The sequence below is a fragment of the Aulonocara sp. 'chitande type north' Nkhata Bay genome, linkage group LG15 (genome assembly GCF_057382095.1).
Source record: "Aulonocara sp. 'chitande type north' Nkhata Bay isolate Kocher_YH1m ecotype deep benthic linkage group LG15, A_spYH_male_GT1.1, whole genome shotgun sequence".
NCBI lineage: Eukaryota > Metazoa > Chordata > Actinopteri > Cichliformes > Cichlidae > Aulonocara > Aulonocara sp. 'chitande type north' Nkhata Bay.
Genome location: NC_141358.1, coordinates 40,311,247 through 40,334,215, shown reverse-complemented (window position 1 = coordinate 40,334,215; position 22,969 = coordinate 40,311,247). Strand labels below are relative to the sequence as shown.

The following is a 22,969-nucleotide window of genomic DNA, read 5'->3' as shown; positions in this document are numbered from 1 at the left end:
AAAACATGCGTAGAGCATTGTGAATATTAATGTGTGAAACCTGACGCTCACCTATAAGCTGAAACCGGTGCTGCTGGTGTCTGTGGGCTCTTTCTGTTTTAAAAGGGCATTCCCACACTTCAGTATTTCACTTCCATGAATTTAGGGGGAATTCAAAAGGTCAAAATTGATTCACCAGAGGCCAAGATATTTTTGTCAAGTCTTTCCTTCTTAATTCTTTTCCCACTTTTTCCAGTCGCTCTCCTTTAGAACTGTCTTAATGGATTGAGTAGTTCTTATGCTAAATTATTTTCACCTGATGTCTCTTTAACAAAGGTGAAGCTAAATTATAGACGGAGAGCAGAAAATAAAAAAGTAAGTCTATACTGTAACCAGCACTGGTCTCATATCATCGTGAGTGATCGTAGTATCTATGTCGTAACGACGCCCGTGTGGCCTTTTGTGCAGTACTGTCTGAAACGTATGTAACAAATCAATTTTGGAAATTAATGCTGCAGAATAGGCTGAGGAGGGTGCAATTTTGAGAGATGAGGATGTGAAGGGAAAAGAAAATACGGGGAAGAAATGAGCCCAGCAAATACAGATATTCATGAAGAAAAAGTGAAGGCATGAGACAGATGGTCAGTATCGGTATTGGCTGTGTGTATGAGTCTTTCTTTAGATACAACAAAAAAGAAAAACTGGAAAACTAACTTTAAACTATTTACAGCACTGCACTAACCCATTTAATTCAATTATAAAAATGCATTAAAAAGATATTAGGGGTAGACGCAGTTTAATGAAGCATGTTTACTTGAGGATATTGTTTGTAATGAACTGTTTCTGGGCTGAGATGGGAAAAAGGAGAAGGTGGGTGGGGGGCTCGGGGAGGAGGCTATCCAGCAAGAGGAAAAAGGTGAATGACAAGTGCCATGTTATTAATAAACGGGGCTATTTATGTGTTTTTGAACCCGTTCTCCTCCCCGATTCTGGACACATCGTCATGTCTGTCTCTTCTGCCAGAGTGGACTCACGCAGCACATGCAGTTCACTCCTTCGCACTGTTGCAGCAGATGTGTCTTAAAAAACCATTAGTCTATCGACAAGATTTATTGCAAACCCTGCTGACTGAATTTTGTGGAGCACCCGGTAAACACCAGAGGCAACGCAACATGGATAGGAAAACCTCTGAGGTTTTCCTAAATAGATTAACGTGTATATACACGAGTCTCGTAATTGCTCTTTGCCCGAGGTTCAGAATTGGGGTTTAGTAAAGTGCCAATATTTGAGGAAAACATATAGATTTGTATGTGCGTGCATGTAAAGACAGTGCAATCGTTTCCCCGACTGTTTCCCATACGGTTTCACATTTCTTACATGAAAGATCAAATTGAACCCAGGTGATACATGAGAAGACCATATGGTAAAGCTCATCGTGCCAGTGTGACCTGCTACAGTGTAAATGAATCTTGAGAAATCATTACCTTGAAAACTTGAATGAGTAATCCTACATTATTAAGTTTTTTAAGAAGTAATAAAGCAGGTATAGCGAACAGTTGGCGAGATCTTAAAACAGTTGGCAGCAGTGAAGCAAAATCTGTAAAGACTCATCTTATACTGCACGAAAAAGATGCCAACCTCGCTTTATTTTAAATCCAATAATCAAACGTCTAAAGTAAAGCACCTCTAGTCTTGCGATTAAACACTAATAAGTAGAGGATACAGTTTATGAGATAAGGCTTGGACGCATAAATCTTGTAATTACGATACAGCGGAGAGTGATTTAATCAAAACTTAATGCAGTATGATTAAAACACATTCAAGCTTTATATTTTTTGAGGTGTGAAATCTGTGTGCCTGCCTGCCATGAGACAGAACATTTTAGTGAGGAATTTAAAAATGGATCCAGCTCTGATGCCACTGGGAACAACTGACGCTTTCAAGCAGAAAATCTCAGACAAATCACAATTTACCAACTAATGAAACCACTCAAGATTATCCCCCATCCGCCTGTGCCCACTGTCCTCCAAGCTGCATTACTTACACAAGCAGTGGCTGCACCCAGAGAGCAGATTTGGCTTCAGCCACAATGTAACTGCTTATGCTATATGCAGTAGAAAACAATAGCATTAAAAAAATACGTTTTTTATGTGAGCCTGAAAAAAAACAACAACACACTTTTTCAAAAGACGCTATCAAAAAAAAACTAGCAGTATGTTTTTGACGAAAGCAAGAGGAGCTACTTACCCTCTGTGGAGTGTACTTGGGCTAGAGTGATGAGAAACCAGCAGAAAGTGGGTAGTTTCCACAGGGAGCAAGACATGGTGCCAGGTGTTGATGTTGTGTGGCAGATTTGTGTTGTGACTAACAGGTTCTGATTAGAAAAGTCCAAGCCAAGTGGTCTCAGAGATGCTCATCATTGATCCTCTAACCTGCAGAGAACACAAAAAAAGACATTCCCTTCAGCAGTGATAATAATTCAACGTGCGAGCTCTGTCCTTGTGTGACTTCACAGTGGAATTCATCCTGTAACACTCATGTCACAAGGCACTTGATGCTGCATATACATCCCGCTGCAGAAATGTGACAACTGTGAAATGCCACAAACCCCATGCAAGCCACTAAAATAAGCCCAGAAGTTCAATAATCCTGCAAAGGGAAATCCCTTGATGGCAGCTCAATGCTAACTATTTCCCCAGCAGGGAGGGGTGGGGGTGAATCGTTGTGTGTGTGTAAGCCGAGGGGGGGGCTGAGTGGGATCAGCACCGTGATCAAAAAGACGGATCCCGCCCTGTCCACCTTCTACCTTCTCAAGACCTTTAGCGATGCTAACCTTATCAAAACTGTGTCAACTTGTATTTTCTGTTCCTGTTCCACAGAACACATTTATGCCTTTTGAACATTGTTTAAACCCCTTTAAAATCCCTTTTTTTTGGGCCACTGTCTCACGTGACATCACTTTGATGTGCTAAAACGTAGCACCTTTATAACACCAAAAGCATCTCGCCGACCGAGTAAAAGCTCTGTTGTAAGAGCTGCAGCGCGTCCTGACACGGAGTAAAACGCTACAGCCACGTGGTGGAAATGCTAAAGTAAATGACAGTAACATTTAGTGCTAGAAATATTAATGATAATAGCCCGGATAGCATCAGCCAAAAAGCTTTCCGTGCAGCTTGCTTTGCATTGTCATTGTTGTTATTGTCCATTTCAGAGGTGGTTTTCTTACATATGGGAGCTGTTTTCACATCCGGTTATTTTTAGGAAGGTTGCACACGTAACGAAACGATCAGCAACACGCATTTTACGTAAAAATGTAGCAGTAATGAAGCTACTTTTGGCCGGGGATGCACTACTGGAATCTCACTTGTATCCAAGCGGAGCTCTACTTCTGTTTGAGTGATATTTTATGACCCCCAGACAAACAAACAAACACTACCAAGCAAATGGTCACTTCTCTGTGTTGTGACTGACCACAAACCACCTTATCTCTCCAGTCCCCCCCCCAGTCCCTTACATCTCTCCAAACCAAAATTCCTGTCTCCCCAGCCCATCCATACCTGTCTCTGTTGTACGAGTCTGAATGTTTGTTTTGCTCTCTTTCGCTACAAAAGCAAATGGCCTCCTCCCCGCCACAGATACAGCGTTGAAGCTGTGTAGGGTGAAACCTAATGCCTACCTGCGCGCCCAGGCATGCGTTTCACAGAACTAACGGCTCCCTTTTGTCTGTGTGTTTACACTGCTGGGCTAAGCTCAATCCTCTCACTCCCATGGACCATTAGCACATTCACCATGGGATATGGCATCACTCTGGCAACAAGGCTCATAGGACCCCATTAGAAACAGTTTTTTTCTTTTTTAGCACATTCAAAAACACAGTTCCATTTTTTTCTTTCCGAGTCTTCAGCCTGCAATTGTTAGTTAAGATTCAAAGGACTGGATGTTATCCGTTATACTTGCAGCTAACAAGAAAAGACCGTGAGGAATTTTGTTTGTCATGTACAGTCAGAGCTGCAAAACTCGTCTTCAGCTGCCTCCTCCACACTGGAGAATATCCGCGGCCCGAAAGGTCTTTGATCTATTTTGTCTGAGTTCTCAGACAGTGTAATAATTTATCACCGAGAAAACATGCAGAGCACACACATTAGCCAACAAAGTTATAATTAAACCTGCCATAATCAGCTCATCTAGTATGACATTGTGCCTCACCTGAGACCTCTAATTTTAGAGCCATTTAAAAGAGGTTAACAGGAGCAGAACACACACAGCCACCGGGTATTTAGTTTCAATGGAATAATATGCAGTCATGAGGCTTAACAAATGAAAGTTGATCAAACATGTTGGATTCCAATAAAACTCTGACCCTTTTTTTTCTTCAGTCCACGTGGCACCAATTCAATTTATCAGGTGAGTGGCGACACATAATCAGCCTGTAAAGTCAAGGTCCAAACGTACGGCGTAATCAGCTCTTGAGCTGATCGTCTAACAATAAAGCTGGTGGATAGTGACCATATTAGCTTCATCTTAGCCTCATCGGCTACTGGTTTGTCCACTTTTGCCAAAAGACATCTACGTGTGTTGAGCGGTGGATGATGGTAATCAGTCCTTAAAACTAATACAGTATGAACACTCAGATGAAATGAACAGTTTAACAAAATTAGGCTCCTTAACAGGATCATTCATTATTTACTCTTGTGTTTTAGCGTTTAACAGCAAAATATAGTTCAAGAGGAATATCTGCACATGGAGAAGGCGGCATTCATTCAGGCTCTAACCCTGGAGGCGTTAGCTGGAAAAAACGAAATCTGTTAAAAATTAGCTTCCGCTCTTGTCATCACATGCCATTGTCAACAAATGTAGCCTCACTTTGCACCAGGTTCACTCTGTGTGCGCACCAGACTGGGGAAACAGAAGCTACTGGATGTATGTGCACTAGTCCTGCTCAGCTTACATCCTTGACAAGACGCTGTGACCTACTTAACGTGTTCGTTTCGATAACCGGTCTATTGGCTTCCCATGGTGAAGTAGTCATTTTTCCCCTTTACAGTTGCTTTATTAGCTGATGCACCAACAAACGTATCGAGTGATCGTTTAAGCCAAATCAGGTCTAACTAAACTGTTATAGCTCGAGTCGACACTTTATGCCAAACGTTATGGTCAAAATAGGTTAAAACATGCATTTTGGTGGATGCGTGTCTTCTTCATGGCTGAGGCTGTTTGTGTATGTAAACAGGCTGGTCTCAATATGATTTATTCTTCCTTCCTTGTCATCATTGCTTAGTGTAAAAAAAGGGAGGCAGCGCGCTCACACGCCCTGTGTCAGAATGCTAAGACAAAGACGGGATGCCTTTAAACACTTTGCCTTGAAGGCAGCGTAGACCCCCTGCCACAAAAGGAAAAGAAAAAAAAGGACGACTGTAGATCCGCGGTACACGGGGACGGATGTTCTGTAAATCGACGATAACAGTCCTATACTTTAATATATTTTGTATCATGCTGTGAGTGCTTAACATGCTGAGACACCAAAGGCGCAGGCTGCAGGAAGACTGCAGACTGCCGTTCTCCTCATTAAACAGGCTGAGGTCTCCCCTCTCAGCTGGGGGTTTCTTTTCCCTCTCTTCGCCTTGTAACGGAAACTGCCGGTGATCTCATTTTGACCATTTTCTCAAATAGCCCTCGACTCCGGTGTGATCTCAGAGCAGGTTTGAGCATCTCTATAACGCCGCCGCTGCGTCGTGCTTGAAGTTTGGACTCGATACGCAGAGATGCACAGATGACGAGCGCCGCTGTCGACGCGGGTCCTTCGACTTCACGAAACGCATGACCGTAGCGGTCTTCTGTGATTTTTAAGCACAGATTGCTAAAATGTCAACAAGCATCGCAGTGCTTGGGCTAAACGTGAAGCCACTGCAGACAGATGTTTAAGTACTCTGAAAAATGTAGAAGCCACAGGGGCGTGAGCCCAGAGGCTTTAAACATATGTGTGCTTGATATACGGGCAATACAACAGAATGCTTTATAATCAACAACTGTGTGACAAAATTAGGAATTGCAGGAGCAGTTGGTCCTCTTAGGAAAAAAAGAAATAAAAGGGCTTAGTGACTGGGAGGAAGGGGGTTATTAGAAGGGAGGGAGAGAGGATTGATTGAAAAGGACAGTTTGAAATTTAAATGCAGTGGGGGTCTGAAAACAAGAGGCAGATGTGAAAGAATGCTGGGCTTCTTAGACAAAGCTCCTGGTTGTCCCTCTATAGCTGTTAGAGGGCCACAGGAGAATAGAAGAAGAGTTGGGCCATTCTACAAAACGAGGTCTGGGAGAATGGAGGGGGAGCCGGAATAAAGAACCTGAGTGGGGGAGTGGGACACGAGTTACAATGAGAGACTGACAGCTTGCAAGTCTTGCTTGACCCTTGAATTAGCCCCTGAGCTTTCAACAAACCTCGAGAAAGAGTTGGGATGTTAATTGTCACCGAACATCACAGGGATGCAAAAGAAGGGAAACGCAGGGCCAGATATTCACTGAAATGGAAATCAGAATCAACAGACCACCACATGTTGAATGCAGGGAAACACATTTGGTTTCTATTGGGCTTTCCCAAAACTATCCTCATACATTAATTCATACGCACTATAAGAACCCTGTTATCTGTTTCTCCAAAAAACCTGAAACATGGGGCTCAGTCAGAAAATACTCAAGTCTCAAATCTGGAAGAAATGTCTTCTCAAAAGTGACTGTGTCCCTGCTTTGACACTGCTGAAATGTACATTTTGCAAGCGTAGAGATTGGGCTGGTGAGCAGATGAGTCTGGAGCCCCCCACTGAGTCGGATATAGGCCAGGAAGGAATCAAGGCTGACCTCTCTGCTGAGGGAATGATTGAGAGCAGAACAGGACCAGAGGAGCCGAGCGACACCCGACCAAACGCCGTGCGACTGCTGGTGCCACGAACACGAGACCCGACCCTGACACGAGCCGAGCCAGTGAAATACCGGGTCAAACACGCATGCTGCGCGACAGGACTCCTCAGCAGCAGAGATGGTTAATGGAGCAGGGAGCGCAAAGGATAAGGGCGGAGAAAAATTGCATGGAAGATTATTTTCATTTTATTATTACTCTGCATAGTAACATAGCTGGAGATGTCGTGATTAGGACTGCTAGGACTTTTAGTCACACTGTCTGTGGGAGGCTAGCTTACTTGAAACTTTCATGTATTATCTTGTGCATTTCATCATCTGAGAGCACATAAAACCAACTGTTTTTTGAATTTGTTGATCACAACATTTGGATTAAACGAATCATTAGCCGGCTCTGATGCAAGCCACACTGCACGGAAAAGGCAGCAGCATGCAAGAGGAGCAGAGCGTGACATAAGCGTGGTACTTGTCATGCTCACTGCTCTTAGTGTTTGCACCATTCATCATTTTTATGAGCCACTCAATTAATCGATTAGGGTACTCCCCACTGGTTAGGACATATGGCTACTAAATAAAGCAATCATGAGCTAAGCCCTGAAACACTCCAGCACTTCAATACATTCAAAAATAAATGGATTGTCTAGGAGAAAGAAAAGACAGCATTGTTTTATTTTCATTTCCCTCCTTCGATGTTTTACTTGACAATATGAAAAACAAAACAAAAAAGTATTTCTGGTCTGCCGTAGTTTTACATGTCGAGAAGCGCCGCGTTTATCAGGAAAGATTTCCTGATTTAAGAATGTCAACATACGATATGTTTCAACGTGGCACTTTTCCTCTGCATTTCTAGGCACTTAGTGTTATCGCCCCCTCTGCTTGAATATATATTAAATCCATAGCCTCATAATCACTTTAGCAATGCAAGAAAAATCCTATTAGCGCTGAAAGATACCTACACCTGTCTGTCCACATGGATTATAGGCAGGTGATTTGCCACGGTAACAAAGTTTTAATACGGGTCCCATACATTTTTTTTGTTCTAATTTTGATGTTTTACTGGGAAGTGAAGTGGATTATCTCGAATGAAATTTCAAAATGTCATTTCCACTTGCTGATAGCACAAAACTATTCCTTTCAGGTCTGCAGAGATAAGAATGATTCAGCCAGGGCTGTTAAACGGTGTCTTTGCCAAATGTTCCTCCGCTTAGGAATTAATAGGCTGACATTAATACAGCAAGATAAATAGGCAGGTCAGGTAAGTGAGCCCTGCCATTATATGGGCATCTCATGGTGATAGTACCTGCCAATCAAGTCCAATAAGTCCTTGACAAGGTGTGATTCACCTTGAAATACAGAGAATGCATGCAATATGTAGTATATAGTCCCCTGTTGAGAAACCTGATCCAATTAGTGTGTGCGCATAAATACTTTGCAGGGTTGACGCCCCGAGAGCACATCAGGACAGCATAAAAGTTGGGTTAACGTCCGCTACACACAACCTTTTTTTCTACATATGAGTCACCTCTCATCTAAAACAACATGGCTGTTTGCAAAAGAGGGACCAAGACCTTTTGGAAGCGCAAGGCCTGGTTTTTAGTCTGCGCCGTATTTACACGGATATGCACCAGTAAGCAGCTTTTGTGATCCTCTGCCCCCCTCCAAACGGAGCAGCTGAATGGGTAAAACCTTCGCTTCATCCTTCTATTAAGGACTCACCATCAATAATGCACTGTGATCGTGAGGCGTTATTAAGCAGGATGATTAATTTTTAAGGCAGTGGGCAGCAACACAAAACACGAAGAAAGTAACAGAGACGACGACTTGTGAGAGACGCGTTTTCAATGGAGCAGCGTGAGCGTGAAAATAAGACACTTATTTGCGACTTTTTTTCGTCTAGGCGACGAGAAGCAGAGAAACTGAAAAACGAAGGAATGTTTTCAGTGCACCTCGACTGACAGATATGTCATTAAGTAGATACTTGGCATACGCTGAATTTACATTCCGGACAGTCTGCATCATCTTCTCCTTTGTGGCTTTTATGTTTAACAATGTCTTAATAGGAGCTTTTACCTAGACTCAGCTCACTGCAGTGCCCCTAATACAATTTCTCTGTATTTGTTGATGCATCAGAGGCAAAAATTGGCAAAAATTGCATCAAATCCTGTAAAACTAGTTATTGTGTTACTGTGGAAATGTATATATTTTTGAAGAATGTTCATTCTTTCAGATTAGAGGCACTATGCTTAATGTCTAATTAATGCTTTTAACCTTTCTGTGGCTCAGGGGAAGGACAAAGCCAAAGCCAAAAGGGCCACTGCATCATCTCAGTCATCAGCTAAACAGGAAGAGAAGCAATACTGTGCGAATGATTTCAGCAGTGGATGTACAGTAGCGTACTTCATCCGAGCGCATTTCTATCCCACTACTGCCGAATCTATTTCCAATCTAAAAGATGGCATGAATGCCTTTGTCAGACAGGGGGAGCGGCGTATGTCAAGCTAAACAAGGTATAGCGCTGTGTCTCGTCAGGAAGCTTAGACAAAAGAAGTGCGTGTAGTCTTTCCTGAATGCAATCACTTGTCAGCCCTAAATCTTCACTCAGTACTGCCGTGACAGGTAACGGTGCTTTTTAAACCGATGAATGTATATTGGCCTTTTTTTAAAGATACAGAAAATGTCTAAAAGGCATTTTGCTGCCGCTCACAAATGAATGTTTTACACACTCTGCTGCACAATAACATGAAACATATTTTCATTAAAAGAGTGAAAAAGGGGTGAGACTACATAGTTAGTTTTTTTAAAGAAAAAAAGCATCTAATATGGCATTTATACACAGCAGCACGACATAAGCGAGTAATTTGGGTTGCTTTGAATTTTTGGGGAGGCTGCTTCATTAGATTTCCTCGTGCCGTTCCAGTGTCACTACTCCTTGCCCTCTGCCCACCTTCAGCTGTGAAAGGGAGAGGACAGTTTTGGGGCTGAGCTTTCTCTACCGTCCTCATTTGCATAACATCAGCAGCGCGAGGGGGATTGTGATGCAAACAAGCCAAGATTGGCTCGTTCCATCTCCCCCAATTTTAATAACTAAGGTGTTATAGGTTCTCGCTCCCGCCTGCTCACTGTACAATGGATCAGCCTTCTTTGAGACTGAGAGAGAGATTCGATTTTTTTAAAAATAGGTGGAAAAGTTTCAACTGCAGTTTGGATGATTAAAGAAAACTTGCGTGCAGTTGACGTAAGAGCGGCGCTGCTGCTGTTGCACTTTGCCCGAATTTAAACACGTGGCAGGCCACAGGAGGATAAAAAAATCTTCATTATGGGCGAAAACATCTCTTTTCACCAATGTTCCTCATTTCCCAACTGACCATGATTTGGGCTTGACATGAATAAAGAAAAAATATGTAAATGAATCGGTGGCTTATGTTATCGTCCCCTGCCACCCACAGTAGGACAGCAGATACAGCAATCACTGCTTCTGCACCTTGTGTATGTTTAATATGTGTTTGTTCCTTTGTGATAACAAAAAAAAAAAAGGGGGGGGGGGGGGGGGGATAAACAGGGCTTTCTTTTGTTGTTGTTTTTTTTCTCCTTCGAATAACTGGACCAAAGTCAGGGAATCCAAAGACACAAGGAGAGAGAGAGCAGACAAATACAGGAGACTGTCAAGCAGACTGCGATAAAACATTCACTGTGAAATTATCTCCCTGTCATAAGGTCCTCCTGTTTTGAATACCAAAGGGATTCAAATTCCCAAACAAACTATGAGAGGTTGACCAATTTTGTGCTCTGCTAAACGATAGCGGATTGCAGAGCAGGTTGTAGCTTTGAACCACCGCGGTTTGAGGTAGCAGGAAGCCAAGATTTTAATCTCTGCATGTCTGCATAGGTAATCCATTGAAGTGTAATTGCTACAGTTCTAAGTTATACAGAATAATGACAGAAGAATGAGACTCACTATGAATATGAAGTGAGTGAGAACACAAAGTCCCCACAGTGGCAGAGGAGCAAAACACTTTGACAAGGACTCTTGCTGGGGAGGAAAACTATCCTCTGAAGAACAACAAGCGCCAATATGGACGCTGTTTTTCTTTTTTCTTTTTTTTTTTAACAAGACGCACCATTCGGAGAAACATAATGAAGCGAGCCGCGCAGATGAAATGTTAGGATTTATGCGACTAAAGCGGCTAGCTAAGATGAACCCGTTCCTGTTAGCAACAGCATTTCATCTTCATGGATACCAAGGATGTGAAAGAGAGGTGAGAAAGAGGTGAATTTACAAAAGAGGAAACAGTTACGTATTTATGAAATTAATTAAAATGCAGCCGAATGTGTAGCATGCAAACTTTCTGGAATTTCCACATTAAATATAAGAGATGCTGCTTGCAACCTTTTGCTCTGTGTGTTTTCTTTAAATATCGCTCTTTGCAAAAACATGAAAATCCAGGAAGCTTGAAAAGACTGGAAGGTGCAACCTAATACTGACTGTGGGTAACTCGTATATGTTTTTTAACACTGAAAACAAATGGGTATATGGAGGACTTAATGTTATGAAAGGTAACTACAGAATAAAATCAATACATTTAACATGTCATCCTCCTGGGTTTTTTTACACCAAAACATCTGCAGCAACATTTGGCATTTTTTGAGCCTGCTGCTGCTCCAGTTGTATGAATTGTGTCTGAATTCACTTATCATTTAAATATCAAGCATGCACCTGAGAAAGTCTTATGGGCAGTGACTTTCAGAAAACGTCTCCAAGTAATGCTTGCACAATCCTGCTTTTTCCACGCTGCTTCCACGGGAGCCTCGAGCCTTTTCAGGTGAGAGAATAAAATATCCCTTTTTTTCGTCTCTATTTTTTGGCCCTTGCAGTAAACTGTAAAACGAGTAGGCGTTGCAGCGTCTGCAACATTCACCATCTCTCGCTGATTGTTAAGGCTCAGCTTTGGTGTCTGGAACCCACATTTCAACACCACCGTTTACAGAGCAAATGTTCGTCTTAGGTAGACCTTTAAAACATAAATAAAAACAAGCTAAACATTTAGGCAAAATTTACTACCTCACCCTGATACCCAGAGAGATGTTTTCAGGGAGCACAGAGAAACTTTTCCATTCTTTAGACACGTCTCTGCCTCCTTGGAGTTGAAGCTTCTTGCCTACCCCCGGGCCGGGCTGATGGTAATGGCTGCAGGAGCCGCTTCCTGTCAGCTCACTCCAGACTCACTAGTAATCAGCTCGAGCTGATGAATGACAGAAATGCCACTGGCTCCACTTTTTGCAACGACAAAAAAAAAAAAAAAAAAAAAAGCACCAGTTTCTGCCCCCCCACCCACCCATTTGACTGTCCTCTTTACACAGCTTTTTTTCCCCATTTCCATCAACTACTACAAAATAGCACTCATCACATTGGTTCAGCTGCTGATGCTGAAGCTAAAAATGAAACGTGTTGCCGGGCACAGATGCAGTACTTGAGAATTTGTAGAGCTTGCTCAGAGCTTTCTGTCTGGTCATCATTTAACCTTGCTTTCATTTTATCACTGGGTGATTTATAAGGACGTGAACACATGTTCGCTTTAATGGTCCCAGTACAAAAACACAGCTATAAAGTAGATAAAACTACTTTTTTCCCTGCTTTGGCTTATCTGTTTATTTCTTAGCAGGTCATGGCATTTTTTGGCCTCATTTATCTCTTTTCATGCCACACACACACACACACACACACACACACACACACACACGAAATATCCACCAAACACAAAACCTGACCTATTTTTTTTTCTTGAACAAACTAAAATTACACCTTTAAAATTTTTTGTTTATCGAGCAATAAATATGTTACAGCATTGCGAGGCTGCTTTTTACACACCTCAAATTATTGTTAATTTTTAAAGTTATTTAAGAAATAAGCAAAGCGATAAAACTCTTAAACTACAAAGAGAAATCCAAATATCGTTCAATTTTAATTTCTGAAATAATCAAAAATAATATATGTAAAAATGTAGCAGCTTAAAAAAATGCATTATAACACAACAAAGAAGAACATTTTTGCCACCTACGGAGATACTGGACATTTGGCCGGTAATGAAATTTTAGCCTTAAATATTTATTACATGCTGTTATTGTTTGCGCTTATTGCAAGGAATCTATACAGTGAGCATCCTCAGTTTTATTGCAGTTGTGCAACTAATAGCATTTCTTCTGCTTCTGCACGTCCTGCTCAGTCACAACATAACAGATGTGAAGTATAAGCTGCAGTTCTCACACTCATCTTAATTACTTAAACCGGTTTGCTGTGGACTGAATTAGACAAACCGGTGGCTCTAATGGATAAAGCAGTCAGGGCATGTGTGATTTATAACAGAATTCACACCAGCAGAGCTGCCTCACACCTCATTTAGAAGGAGGCACGATGAATTATTAGGGCAGCCTGTATATGTCTTTTTCCTGTGCAAATGCCAAAAAGATCAAATCAGTACAGAGACGCAGTGAGGTGTCAATATTAAGCACTCCAAATTTCATTATAAATACATGAATAATTTGACGTCTCCATCGACACACACACACATTCAGGAGCAACTTCTCTGCAGTATTTAAGATGTTCATTACCTCACCCCCACGGCAGTAGAGGAGGAGTTGGATCCAACAGGCAGCAGTGAATGCCAGGCCTGGCACAGCTGTACAAGCAAAGCTGTAAAGAGAAGTCACCGGCCACTGTCGCTCAATCTTTCCCTGTGTTAATCCCACACTGTCTGCATGCACGTCAGACCCATTCCTCACATCCTTGCATTGCTTTTCACACCCCTAAGTTCAATTTGGCAGGAAAGTGGACACGTTGCATCACTTCTCCTGGCTGAAAATTCTCTCGGCATTGTTCCCCTCCAATAATCTTGTTTCTGAGACAGCATGATGGCTGTGTTATCATGTACAATCGATTCGCTAGTCATTTTCTGCAAAATATTTTCTTGCTTCTTGCGTTCTCTTTCAGGTACTCACTGAAGCGTGCAATGTGAACGCACAAACCTGAGTTTTACTCGTGCATTTCCACACCAGAGCCCGGCTTTGTGACTTTTAACAGCGGCGCGGCAAATATGTGTACATATGAGATTTAAAAGCCTTTAATGCCCCTGAATCTCTTCGTAGCTGATCAGATCATCTTCTGAATGGCCTCGATACACAAACATGCGGCGTGTGTGTAGAGAAGAGTCGGCTCCATTTATCTGCATTCATCCTTCACATTATCATGGAGGGACAGCTTGCTGTCATATCCCAGACCGTTCCTGTGGCTGGACAAATGCGCTGAAAAATGGACCCTCAAGTGTTGGGCACGTTTTACTAAACAAGCCCCTCTATGTTTTATAGACTTACAGAATTTTATAGCCGAGCTCCAGCGGAACCAAATCCCGGCCTTCGGGGCAGAAACTTTATTTTAACATCTCTCTTTTTTGGGGGGGAGGACTGACATTTTGTCCTCTGCCTTCAAAATGTTTTCCCAAGAAGCTTCTCCTCAGTTGACCTACGCAGAGACCATTGCCTCTGGCTTGTCACAGGGAAAAGAGTGATGCGGTTCTATGGGTAACAGAGAGGGAGGCTCTGTACTGAGACAGCAGCAGGTGCAGCCGTGACAGTTGCCGTGTTGTTGCTAGCCCCACACTGTAGTCAAGATGAGGTTCACAGATGTAGCCACTCAGTGCAGTGGTTTATTGGCTGCCTGAAACAATGCATCTCTGTCAAGAACAACTCCTCCTAAGGCCATTTCAGCCTAACAGTGCTGCGTATGAAACAAGGCGTAGAAAAAGCTCATTCTGACACACAAGGTCAATTCAGCTCCACAGCAACACAATCAAAGCTCCCCTCGCTGTGCCAAAAAGCAAAACAAATACCAACCCGGAGCAATCACGCTCAAACGTGGAGGTTTCAGCCACATTTTCATATTCAGCCATGTGCATAATAATAAATATAACAATAAAAATATCAATAATAATTCCAGTGGCACCTTGAGATTTATTATCACCATTTATCAAAGCATATTTGTGACTAATTATTAGCAGCGCTACCTGAGGCTGCACTTTAGCCCACATGCACTGAGTAAAGTAATGGCACCCATTTTCCCGCGGCCCTTTTCATTTTTTTTTTCTCCCGTTGGACAAGAGAAAGCAAACCTGATTCTTTTCTTCAATTCAGATGTGAAGCAGTCCACAAAGTCCAGTCCAACCTTGTGTTTTGTTGAATCTGAGAGTAGTAGAGATCTGAGATAATATGACTATTGTTTTCCTGTAAAGCACCCAGTCTCTGCTTGTTCAATTACTGGAAGGAGCCTCAACGAGGGCGGTTAAATCATTTGCAGAGACATTATCTACGCAGAGAGAGAAAGACAGAGAAAGAGAGGGAGGGTGTGTGGCGGGGAGGGGGGGTGAGGAGGAGGGGAGAGCCGGCATAGGGGCCAAACTTTAGTTTGGAGAGGAAATAGAAACATTTTTGTGGACCACACATGGAGGGTGCTGCGAGGATAAAAGCAGCAGGATTCATGATTCACTGCAGGAAATTAATAGACTAATACAGTTCTCTGTTTCACTGCCAAAAACCACATAATAAGATAAAATTGTTTTCATTACAGGTGATGATGGATATCTATGTAGATTATTAAAATGTACACAGAATTTATGAGCGCGAGAGAGACCGCAGAATTTCCTTCTTCCTCGCATATGTCGCCTACAAACAAAAACCGACTCACGAGCACTCATCTGTCAGCGTGAGCAATCATTAAGAGATAATTTGATTGTTTTTTCAACCTCGGCTGTGTTTGATGTCTCTGGCATGGTAGCAATTGAACAGACAATTATTTTGTTGATTAGCTTAGTTTTTAGCAACTTACCATGCCTGTGATATTCCTCTGAAACTCCCAGACCAGACGCTCAACTCCATCTGACTTGGCAGCTACGTTACAAGAACAAAGCTTCTGCACTCCCTAACTACATACTGTAAAATAAAATATCATGAAAGAAAACCACCGCCTAAACAAATAAACGTATAGAATAAAATATGCAACGATGGGGGCGGTAAAAAAAAAAGCAGAACAAAACATGTATTTGGCAGGACTTTAGCTGCAAATAAGGAAGTGCACCATTTATGGGAGTGGATCTACCTGCAGGTCACTTTGACTTTTTAGAGTATTTTAACACTGGAAACACTGCTGTGTGTTTTTGATGGATTCCAAAATGCTTCAGTGTATCGTTTTCTGAATCATCTCCCAGTAGATCAATATCCAAACACTTAAGAAGAACTCTAAAACCAAATATTCTCACATCTTTTTCGCTCATTTTTCATCCACTGGAGAAACAACTACTGCTTTTTTAGATATACATATATATGTATTAGTTTTAGTTCAGTGTTTCTGTTCCCTACAGATTTCTTTAAGAGGGTCCCGGTTCACTAGACTGCTAAACAGTCAACAACAAACAGGTACGTAAATAATTTGGTATATTTAAAATACAGCCCCAGAAGCAAACGCAAATAAAAGCGCTGCCACTCAAACGAGTAAAATTATATTGAAATGTCAAACTCGACTTACCATTTTTGTTCGCTGCAAGAATGTCGGCTTGAATATACTGGAGAACATCCATATCCCATTGTTAAAAAAATAAAGAAGCAACTTTTCTTACTTGCAATGAGTCACAATTGTCAAGGACAGCAGCCTATATGGAGGAAATATATTGCTCTGCTGTGTTTACCCACACCATCCCTAAATAAGAGCCCTGTCTTGTTGGAAAAGGGGCTTTTAAATGTGGATGTGCTTCGCTCGCCTATAATCCAGCCGAGACATTACTCCTTCCCCTGGCAGACGTCCGCAGATCCCCCCTCTCTCCCAGCCAGGCCTTGCTCTCCGCTGCTATGGCAGAGCCGCAATAACTGCTGTTTGCTTAGAGCCTTGCCTCCCAAGTTCTCCTCTGTCACACTGAAATTGAATATTTTCCCAAATAGTGTTGCAGCTGTGCACAGATAAGGACAAGTCCTGTTCACATAGCACAAAAATGAGACTGTGTGTGAGTGTGTGTGTGAGTGTGTGTGTGTGTGTGTGTTTCAACCTTCTTCAAATTACAATAGGAATAAATGTAACAACTTATATATAAAAGCATCAAAAATAACCACAATGTCAGGTCTGAAAATTAAGAAAAAATATTTTTAAATAATAAAAAAAAACATAATTTATTTGCAATCTCGCTTTTTATACCTCTAGAGATTAATATAAAAATGTTTTTTTTTAAATCACAATTTGTTGATCAAATTTCCACCCAGTGATCTCTTGGCAGAATTTTCTTTCACTTCTCTGAGTGACCTAAACACACGTTGCTAATACGAGCAGTGTTTTGAACACATTGTAAAAAAAGGCAAACAGAACGGCGTGCTACGCCCAGTCATCTTGTGACCAGAGGACACACAAAAAAGGAGATTTTATGACCCAGTTTTGCACTTTGCACGGCCTTATCTCCAAATACCTTTCATAAAAAGAGATGCCAGATAAGCTAAGGGAGACTGCCACTTAGCCAGTGCAGACATCGTGACATCTATCGGCTAACGCTCATGCTGTTTCTTGTCATCAGACTTTGAATGGAGCCCTACTTTCCACTCCCAGAGTAATGTTCTGCTAGGAAATTATTTAGGCAAGCAGAAAGTTTCACCTGCCATTTCAGGGGCACCGAATCCCCCCGCTGCACCAGAGGCCTTTGGCAAGTGGAAACAAATGTTTCACAAAATGGCAGGGAGGGGAACACACTAGCGCACTAGCGTTTTACTGATTGCCAATCGTAAAATAAAATCAGTCATGAAAGGGGAGGTACACTGGCCCACCAAAGCCCTGCACATTACATCAAATTTGCCATAGCTTTCTTTTACAGCCTTGTTTATTCCCTTTAATGGCAAGCAGTTATCCGCACAGTATGACTCCATGTAGGTGGTTAAGGCAAAAGAAAAGATTGCATCTGAAAACACAAACCCACAATTCACACGCCAAATAAGCAATGGGATGTAAATCTAACTCCCTGCAATCCTCTTCTGCTGACACACTCAAAGCCTCCATCATTTCTTTTATTATTTGGGGGGTGGATTATGCTGTGGAGCAGCTAGCACATCATTTGCAACAACAACTACACTTTTAAATTGGTCATTGTTCCTTAGCTAAAGACTCTGATGCGCAGGAAGGACAGCAAAGATGGGCTCACACGAACGAAGAGCATCCTGACAGTGCGAGGCTGGCACAAGCTATCCATGCAGCCACAAAGCAACCTTTAAATCAGTCGTAGTGGCTCGCCAATCGCAGGCTCACATCCACACTCATGACAGAGAGACACAAAGCAAAGTGAGCAAATGCCACCACCGGTCAGCATGTGCAAGCTCACAGTGAATAAAATCGATAACAAATTACCTTAATAAAACCAGAGTGGAACAAGTCTGGCTTGTTGGGATATTAGAAAAAATCTGGACAGGCAATGAAGGCTGCGTCATTTCTGTTTAATCCACACGTCAAATATCCAAAAAGCTCAGCTGCTGTTCTGAGGAGGGGACCATCCCAGCAGAAAATGGAGCTAGAGTCCATAATGTGGCAAATTTGGATGTGTTCACACCCACTCGCCCTTTCACACTCGCTCGAGAGCCTTGCGTTCTATGACAGCGTGGTATACCAAAGTTTACTAAGGAGTGATATGTCTCCCTCAGACCCATACAGGAGTGTGCCGGGCTCTATTGATCCGCCAGTGGAGACGAACATGCAAGCGAATAGAGGCAATGTGGGGCTCTGGCACATCAAGAGCAGCTTCAGTTCTTTGAAACCGGACGCACTTCCATTCAAACGAGGCTACAGACTGAAAAAGGTGCTCTCATACTGGTAAACTACTCATAATAGCCGGGCTTAAGATATCAAGCAACGACATCTGAGAAGACAGTCTCCTTCTTTAGGACGCATTCACAGGTAGATTACATTATTTCCACTGAGTGTAGATAGACCTGTATTTCTTTTCAGACTCCCACACAAAATCACACAATTTTATTACTACTTTAACCAAGAATCAAACATCGCCAGCATTTATACATTTTGAATTTCGTGTCATTTTCATCCCCCATTGTTTACTATAACTGACTCACTGTGAGGATGCCATGGCACGTATGTTATATGCAAGATGTCAGAGGGACGTGTGCACAAGAAGAATGGAGAAAGAAACTTGAGTTTTACTAGCTCACACACTCATTCTGAAGCCTTTCAGGATCAGCCAAAACCAGTGGCAGAATATATGACTCCTTCAATTGTGCAAGGACCACTTTGATATGCTAATATGTTCCTTCCAAACAGCTGGAATTTGCACTCACATTAGCCTAATTTTACCTTTTTTTTAATACAAGTACAAGGCAATGGAATCATCATCACAATACTAAAAAAAAAAGTATTCAGGGAGCAGCAGCCATGCTTCTTATAAATTCCTTAAATTTCAACACTTTTTTATTGAGAGTATGGATTTGTGGAGAATATGAGAAGATGAACAATAACTTTGCAATTAGGTTTATTTTCTTTCTCATTTGAAAAATTATCTAAGAATATACGAGGCAAAAGGGGGGAAAAAATCCTCTTTTACTCTAACTCTATAACCCGCTATGGACAAGTACGTATACGTGAGAATGTGTTGTGCAGATATATTAAAGACAGACATGAGGGACATCTATGGACAGTACTCCAGGCAGGAATTCGAAGGTCTGTCTCTCGCCTTCCTAAGGTTAGTCCTGAACCCCCCAAAAGAGAAGAAGATGAAGAAGAAAAAAACTGTGGGCATGTGAAGTCTGCTGGAGCTAAATTTAACCCAATCCTCTGATCGATCACTGAAGATTGCTGCTCCGCTCCAGGCAGCCATGCATCAGCGGTGACCGCTGTGTGTTTCTCCAGCAAAAGGAGAGGCACGCACCGCACCGCATGTGCGCGTCTCCCGCCTCCTCTTTAACACATGGTTGACAAGACACGTTCGGAATCGGTGGGCCTAAATAATAAATGCGCAGTAAAAGGATCTAATTTTTACTGCCACTCTGCGCCCACTGGGTTTGAGTTAAGTGTAAGCAAGCCAAATCAGTTCCTATTTTTTATGCTCCCGTCTTTTTATTTTTATTTCACCATTTCATTCCAATGTCACCTTCCACCCTCGGAGCCAACTGCCTCACAGGCTAGCTCTGAGGCAAAACTAATTATTACATCTCTAGTTGAGGCTCGAATTATTTTCTGTCTGTTTCTTTCTTTCGTTTTTTTTTTTTGGGACAAATAGCCTAACCCCAATTATAATGGATTAGCCCGTGAATGCTCTCCAGAAACAGGCAGACAACACTTCTCAGGTCACAGCTTCCAGCGTAAATCCCCATTCAAAGCAACAAGACCCATCAGTGGATTTAAAAAACCCTCAGTGGCCAATACCACCAGCAAAACTCCACCTCAACTTTGGAGGCATAAATCCCAATTAAATGACGCTTTACGTGTTCTGGTTCATAGAAATTGCGCTGCCGAGCCCCCCTACCACACACACACGTTCACAAACACACACACGCACTTTAAATTTGTTTCAATTCAGACGTTCAGACTCGGCAGCCGAACAAATCAATCCACATCTGCTTATGTTTTGATTAAGCACTTTTCAATTAACCACGGCACCCGTCGGTACTCCACTGCAGACTGTGTTGCTCTGTTTTTTTTTTTTAATTCATCATTATTATTATTTTAGTCTCGTTAAACTTATGGCGCCTATTATAATGCGAATTTCCTAAAACAACTGACTCAGACACAAAATCTGACTCGCCATCTGTCGTTTTCTAAACAAGTTTCGAAACGCAGGTTCAGAAGTGACCGAGGCAGAAGGTAAAAGTTACTATACCTTAGTTTGCAGTTTGGATGTTTCATAAGTTTTGATGGTATTAATGCGCAGAAGTAGGGGGGTAAAATAAAATCTACTCTTACCTTTCTCGAAAAGCAGTGTAGCCACGCGGGGCTTGATTGAAGACAGTGAGTAGGAAACTGTGAGCTGTATAAAAAAGATTCGTTTAAAAAAATGTCAGATTGTGGAAAGGCAGTCTGATGTGAACTCCTCTGCAGCGAAGAGAGTGAGTCTGCAGGTCTCAGGCATGCTCGCCTTGTCTGGGACAGAGGCTGGCTTTCAAGCGGCAGGTCTCCTTTTCTGCCCGTACATTCCCCTGCACCGAGCGCACACTTCCATGGCACGCAAGGTGTTGCTCTGAGCTCAGTCCTAACTCATCAGCCACCTCATGCACACCTCTGAGCGGCTCATACAGTCTCGGCTCTCCCTGTGCGTGCGCCCTCACTCCCCGACGCAGCAGCAGCAGCAGCGGTAACAACAAGAGTCAAAGAGAAGCGAAGCTCGGGGACCAAAAAAACAAGGACTTGAGTGACTGAGAGGGACAGACAAGAGTGGGGCTTTTCAGTGTCTGGTGGAGGGGAGAAGACGAAGATCTCTCTCCGCTACTGTAGCCGCCGCCGGTGCTGCTCTCCTGGCTCCCCTGAATGATACTGTGTGGGGACTGGGCAAGTTTCAGCGGCTAGCCTCTGGTAAAGATCCCGCTCACAGTGTTGAGACACTTGGAGGAAGCAGCGCTGAGCGGGCTTCCAGTGAACAGCGCCAGTGCAGTTGATACCAGGCTGCCGACTGCAGGAGCTGTCTGAGCGCAGGTCTACACTAAAACCTGACATGGATTCTAGATCCACCACGGCTCGGAGTCTAGACGCATCACAGACTGTCCTCATCAACTTATCATCATGCCCGGCAGGACTGTTCTCAGCTTATTTTCCTACAGAGGGGCTATTCCACTGCATCATACAGAAAGTAAAGCTTTATTACGAGTGCAGCGCCTTCATTTTTGGCCCCACTTTTTTTCTGCTTAAAGAAGCGACACTGCCTTCCTTTTGGGTATGAGAGGCCCGTATTCTGTCACAGTAGGCAGTCCGGCCTATTCAACCAATGACAGTGGAGTCATTCTACTGTAATACTACCAAGCATCAAAAGAACACGGACGTGCACACAGACCTTTTTCTCCCTCGCTCAAACCAGCCCCATTTGGACAGCACTCTGGCCCATGCAGCAGTGGTCAAGCTGCCGCTGGTGTGTAGAGCCAAGCGTGTGCGGAGCCAAGCAGTTTTTCAAATCAAGAACCTCTTCAGAGTCGTGAATGTATTTTTCCCCCCTTCTTTTTTTTCATCGCTCCTCTTTTCCTTTACATGATTCATGACACCATTCAGCAGTCAATGGATTTCTGTTCAGGCTTCTGGGACTTTGACCCTGGCACTCCTTACTGCATGCAGTATGTTATATTGGTTTTCTACATTATACTCCACTGTGGGTGAAATGCAGATTATTATACTTCATCGTGCACAGCATTTCTTTCTGTAGTGAAGCTGAGCTCTGATATATGTTTTTTTCCTATTAAAACAAACAAATATATATATTTATGAAAGTTTGTAATTATCGGCACAGCTGTTATTTGGTGTTTTTTATTAGGGCCACTTTTTGGTTTCACAATATCTAAAAATAAACACAGCTGTTTTATGTTTATATTTGAGTCTTGCTAATACTTGGAGCGTGCTGTAATCTGGTTAAGGAATGCCGTTAAACATCAGGTAGAGCGCAGGCACACACCTGGCTTCAATATAAAAAAAAGCCCGCTGTCTTTCACCCACTATGGGGAAATGTGAAGTTGAGTCATGCTTGCCAGGTGAAGGTGAACGCAGGAGAGGGGCAGACTTATGTTTTCATAAGCATAATTTTACATAATAATACAGGCCGTTTTTGCAAGGGACAAAAAAAGAGAAAACAGATGTAATAAAAGGTCATCCAGTGACAGGCATCCATATCTGGGAGAGATGTTTATTCATAAACTGGGACTAAAAACACATGTGGTCTCTCTGGCTGCAACAGCTTAAACTGCCATTTTGCATTTGGAGTCATTTGAATATGTTTCCTCGGATTGTCAACAGAGGGCATTAGACTTGTATTATTATTATTATGAATGTACTCAGTTCACTGAATTGTAAAATGCACAGCACTATAGA

General features: G+C 42.5%; 1 protein-coding gene across 12 annotated transcripts in view; it reads right to left on the bottom strand.

Annotated features, from left to right (window-relative positions):
* adgrl2a (adhesion G protein-coupled receptor L2a) overlaps positions 1-21,881 on the bottom strand; it is a 91,220-nt gene extending 69,339 nt beyond the window's left edge. For 3 of the 12 annotated variants that reach the window (XM_086263413.1, XM_086263415.1, XM_086263421.1), the window contains exons 1-2: positions 20,867-21,873; positions 2,227-2,411 (exon numbers count right to left, since the gene is read on the bottom strand). In XM_086263413.1, coding sequence (XP_086119539.1) covers positions 2,227-2,302 — 76 coding nt within the window. In that variant the 5' untranslated portion in view covers positions 2,303-2,411; positions 20,867-21,873. Of the gene's footprint in view, positions 1-2,226; positions 2,412-16,456; positions 16,645-20,866 lie in introns of those variants that run through there. The other 9 variants (XM_086263416.1, XM_086263417.1, XM_086263419.1 and 6 more) reach the window with 7 other exon arrangements.
* Between the last annotated feature and the right edge of the window lie 1,088 nt (positions 21,882-22,969).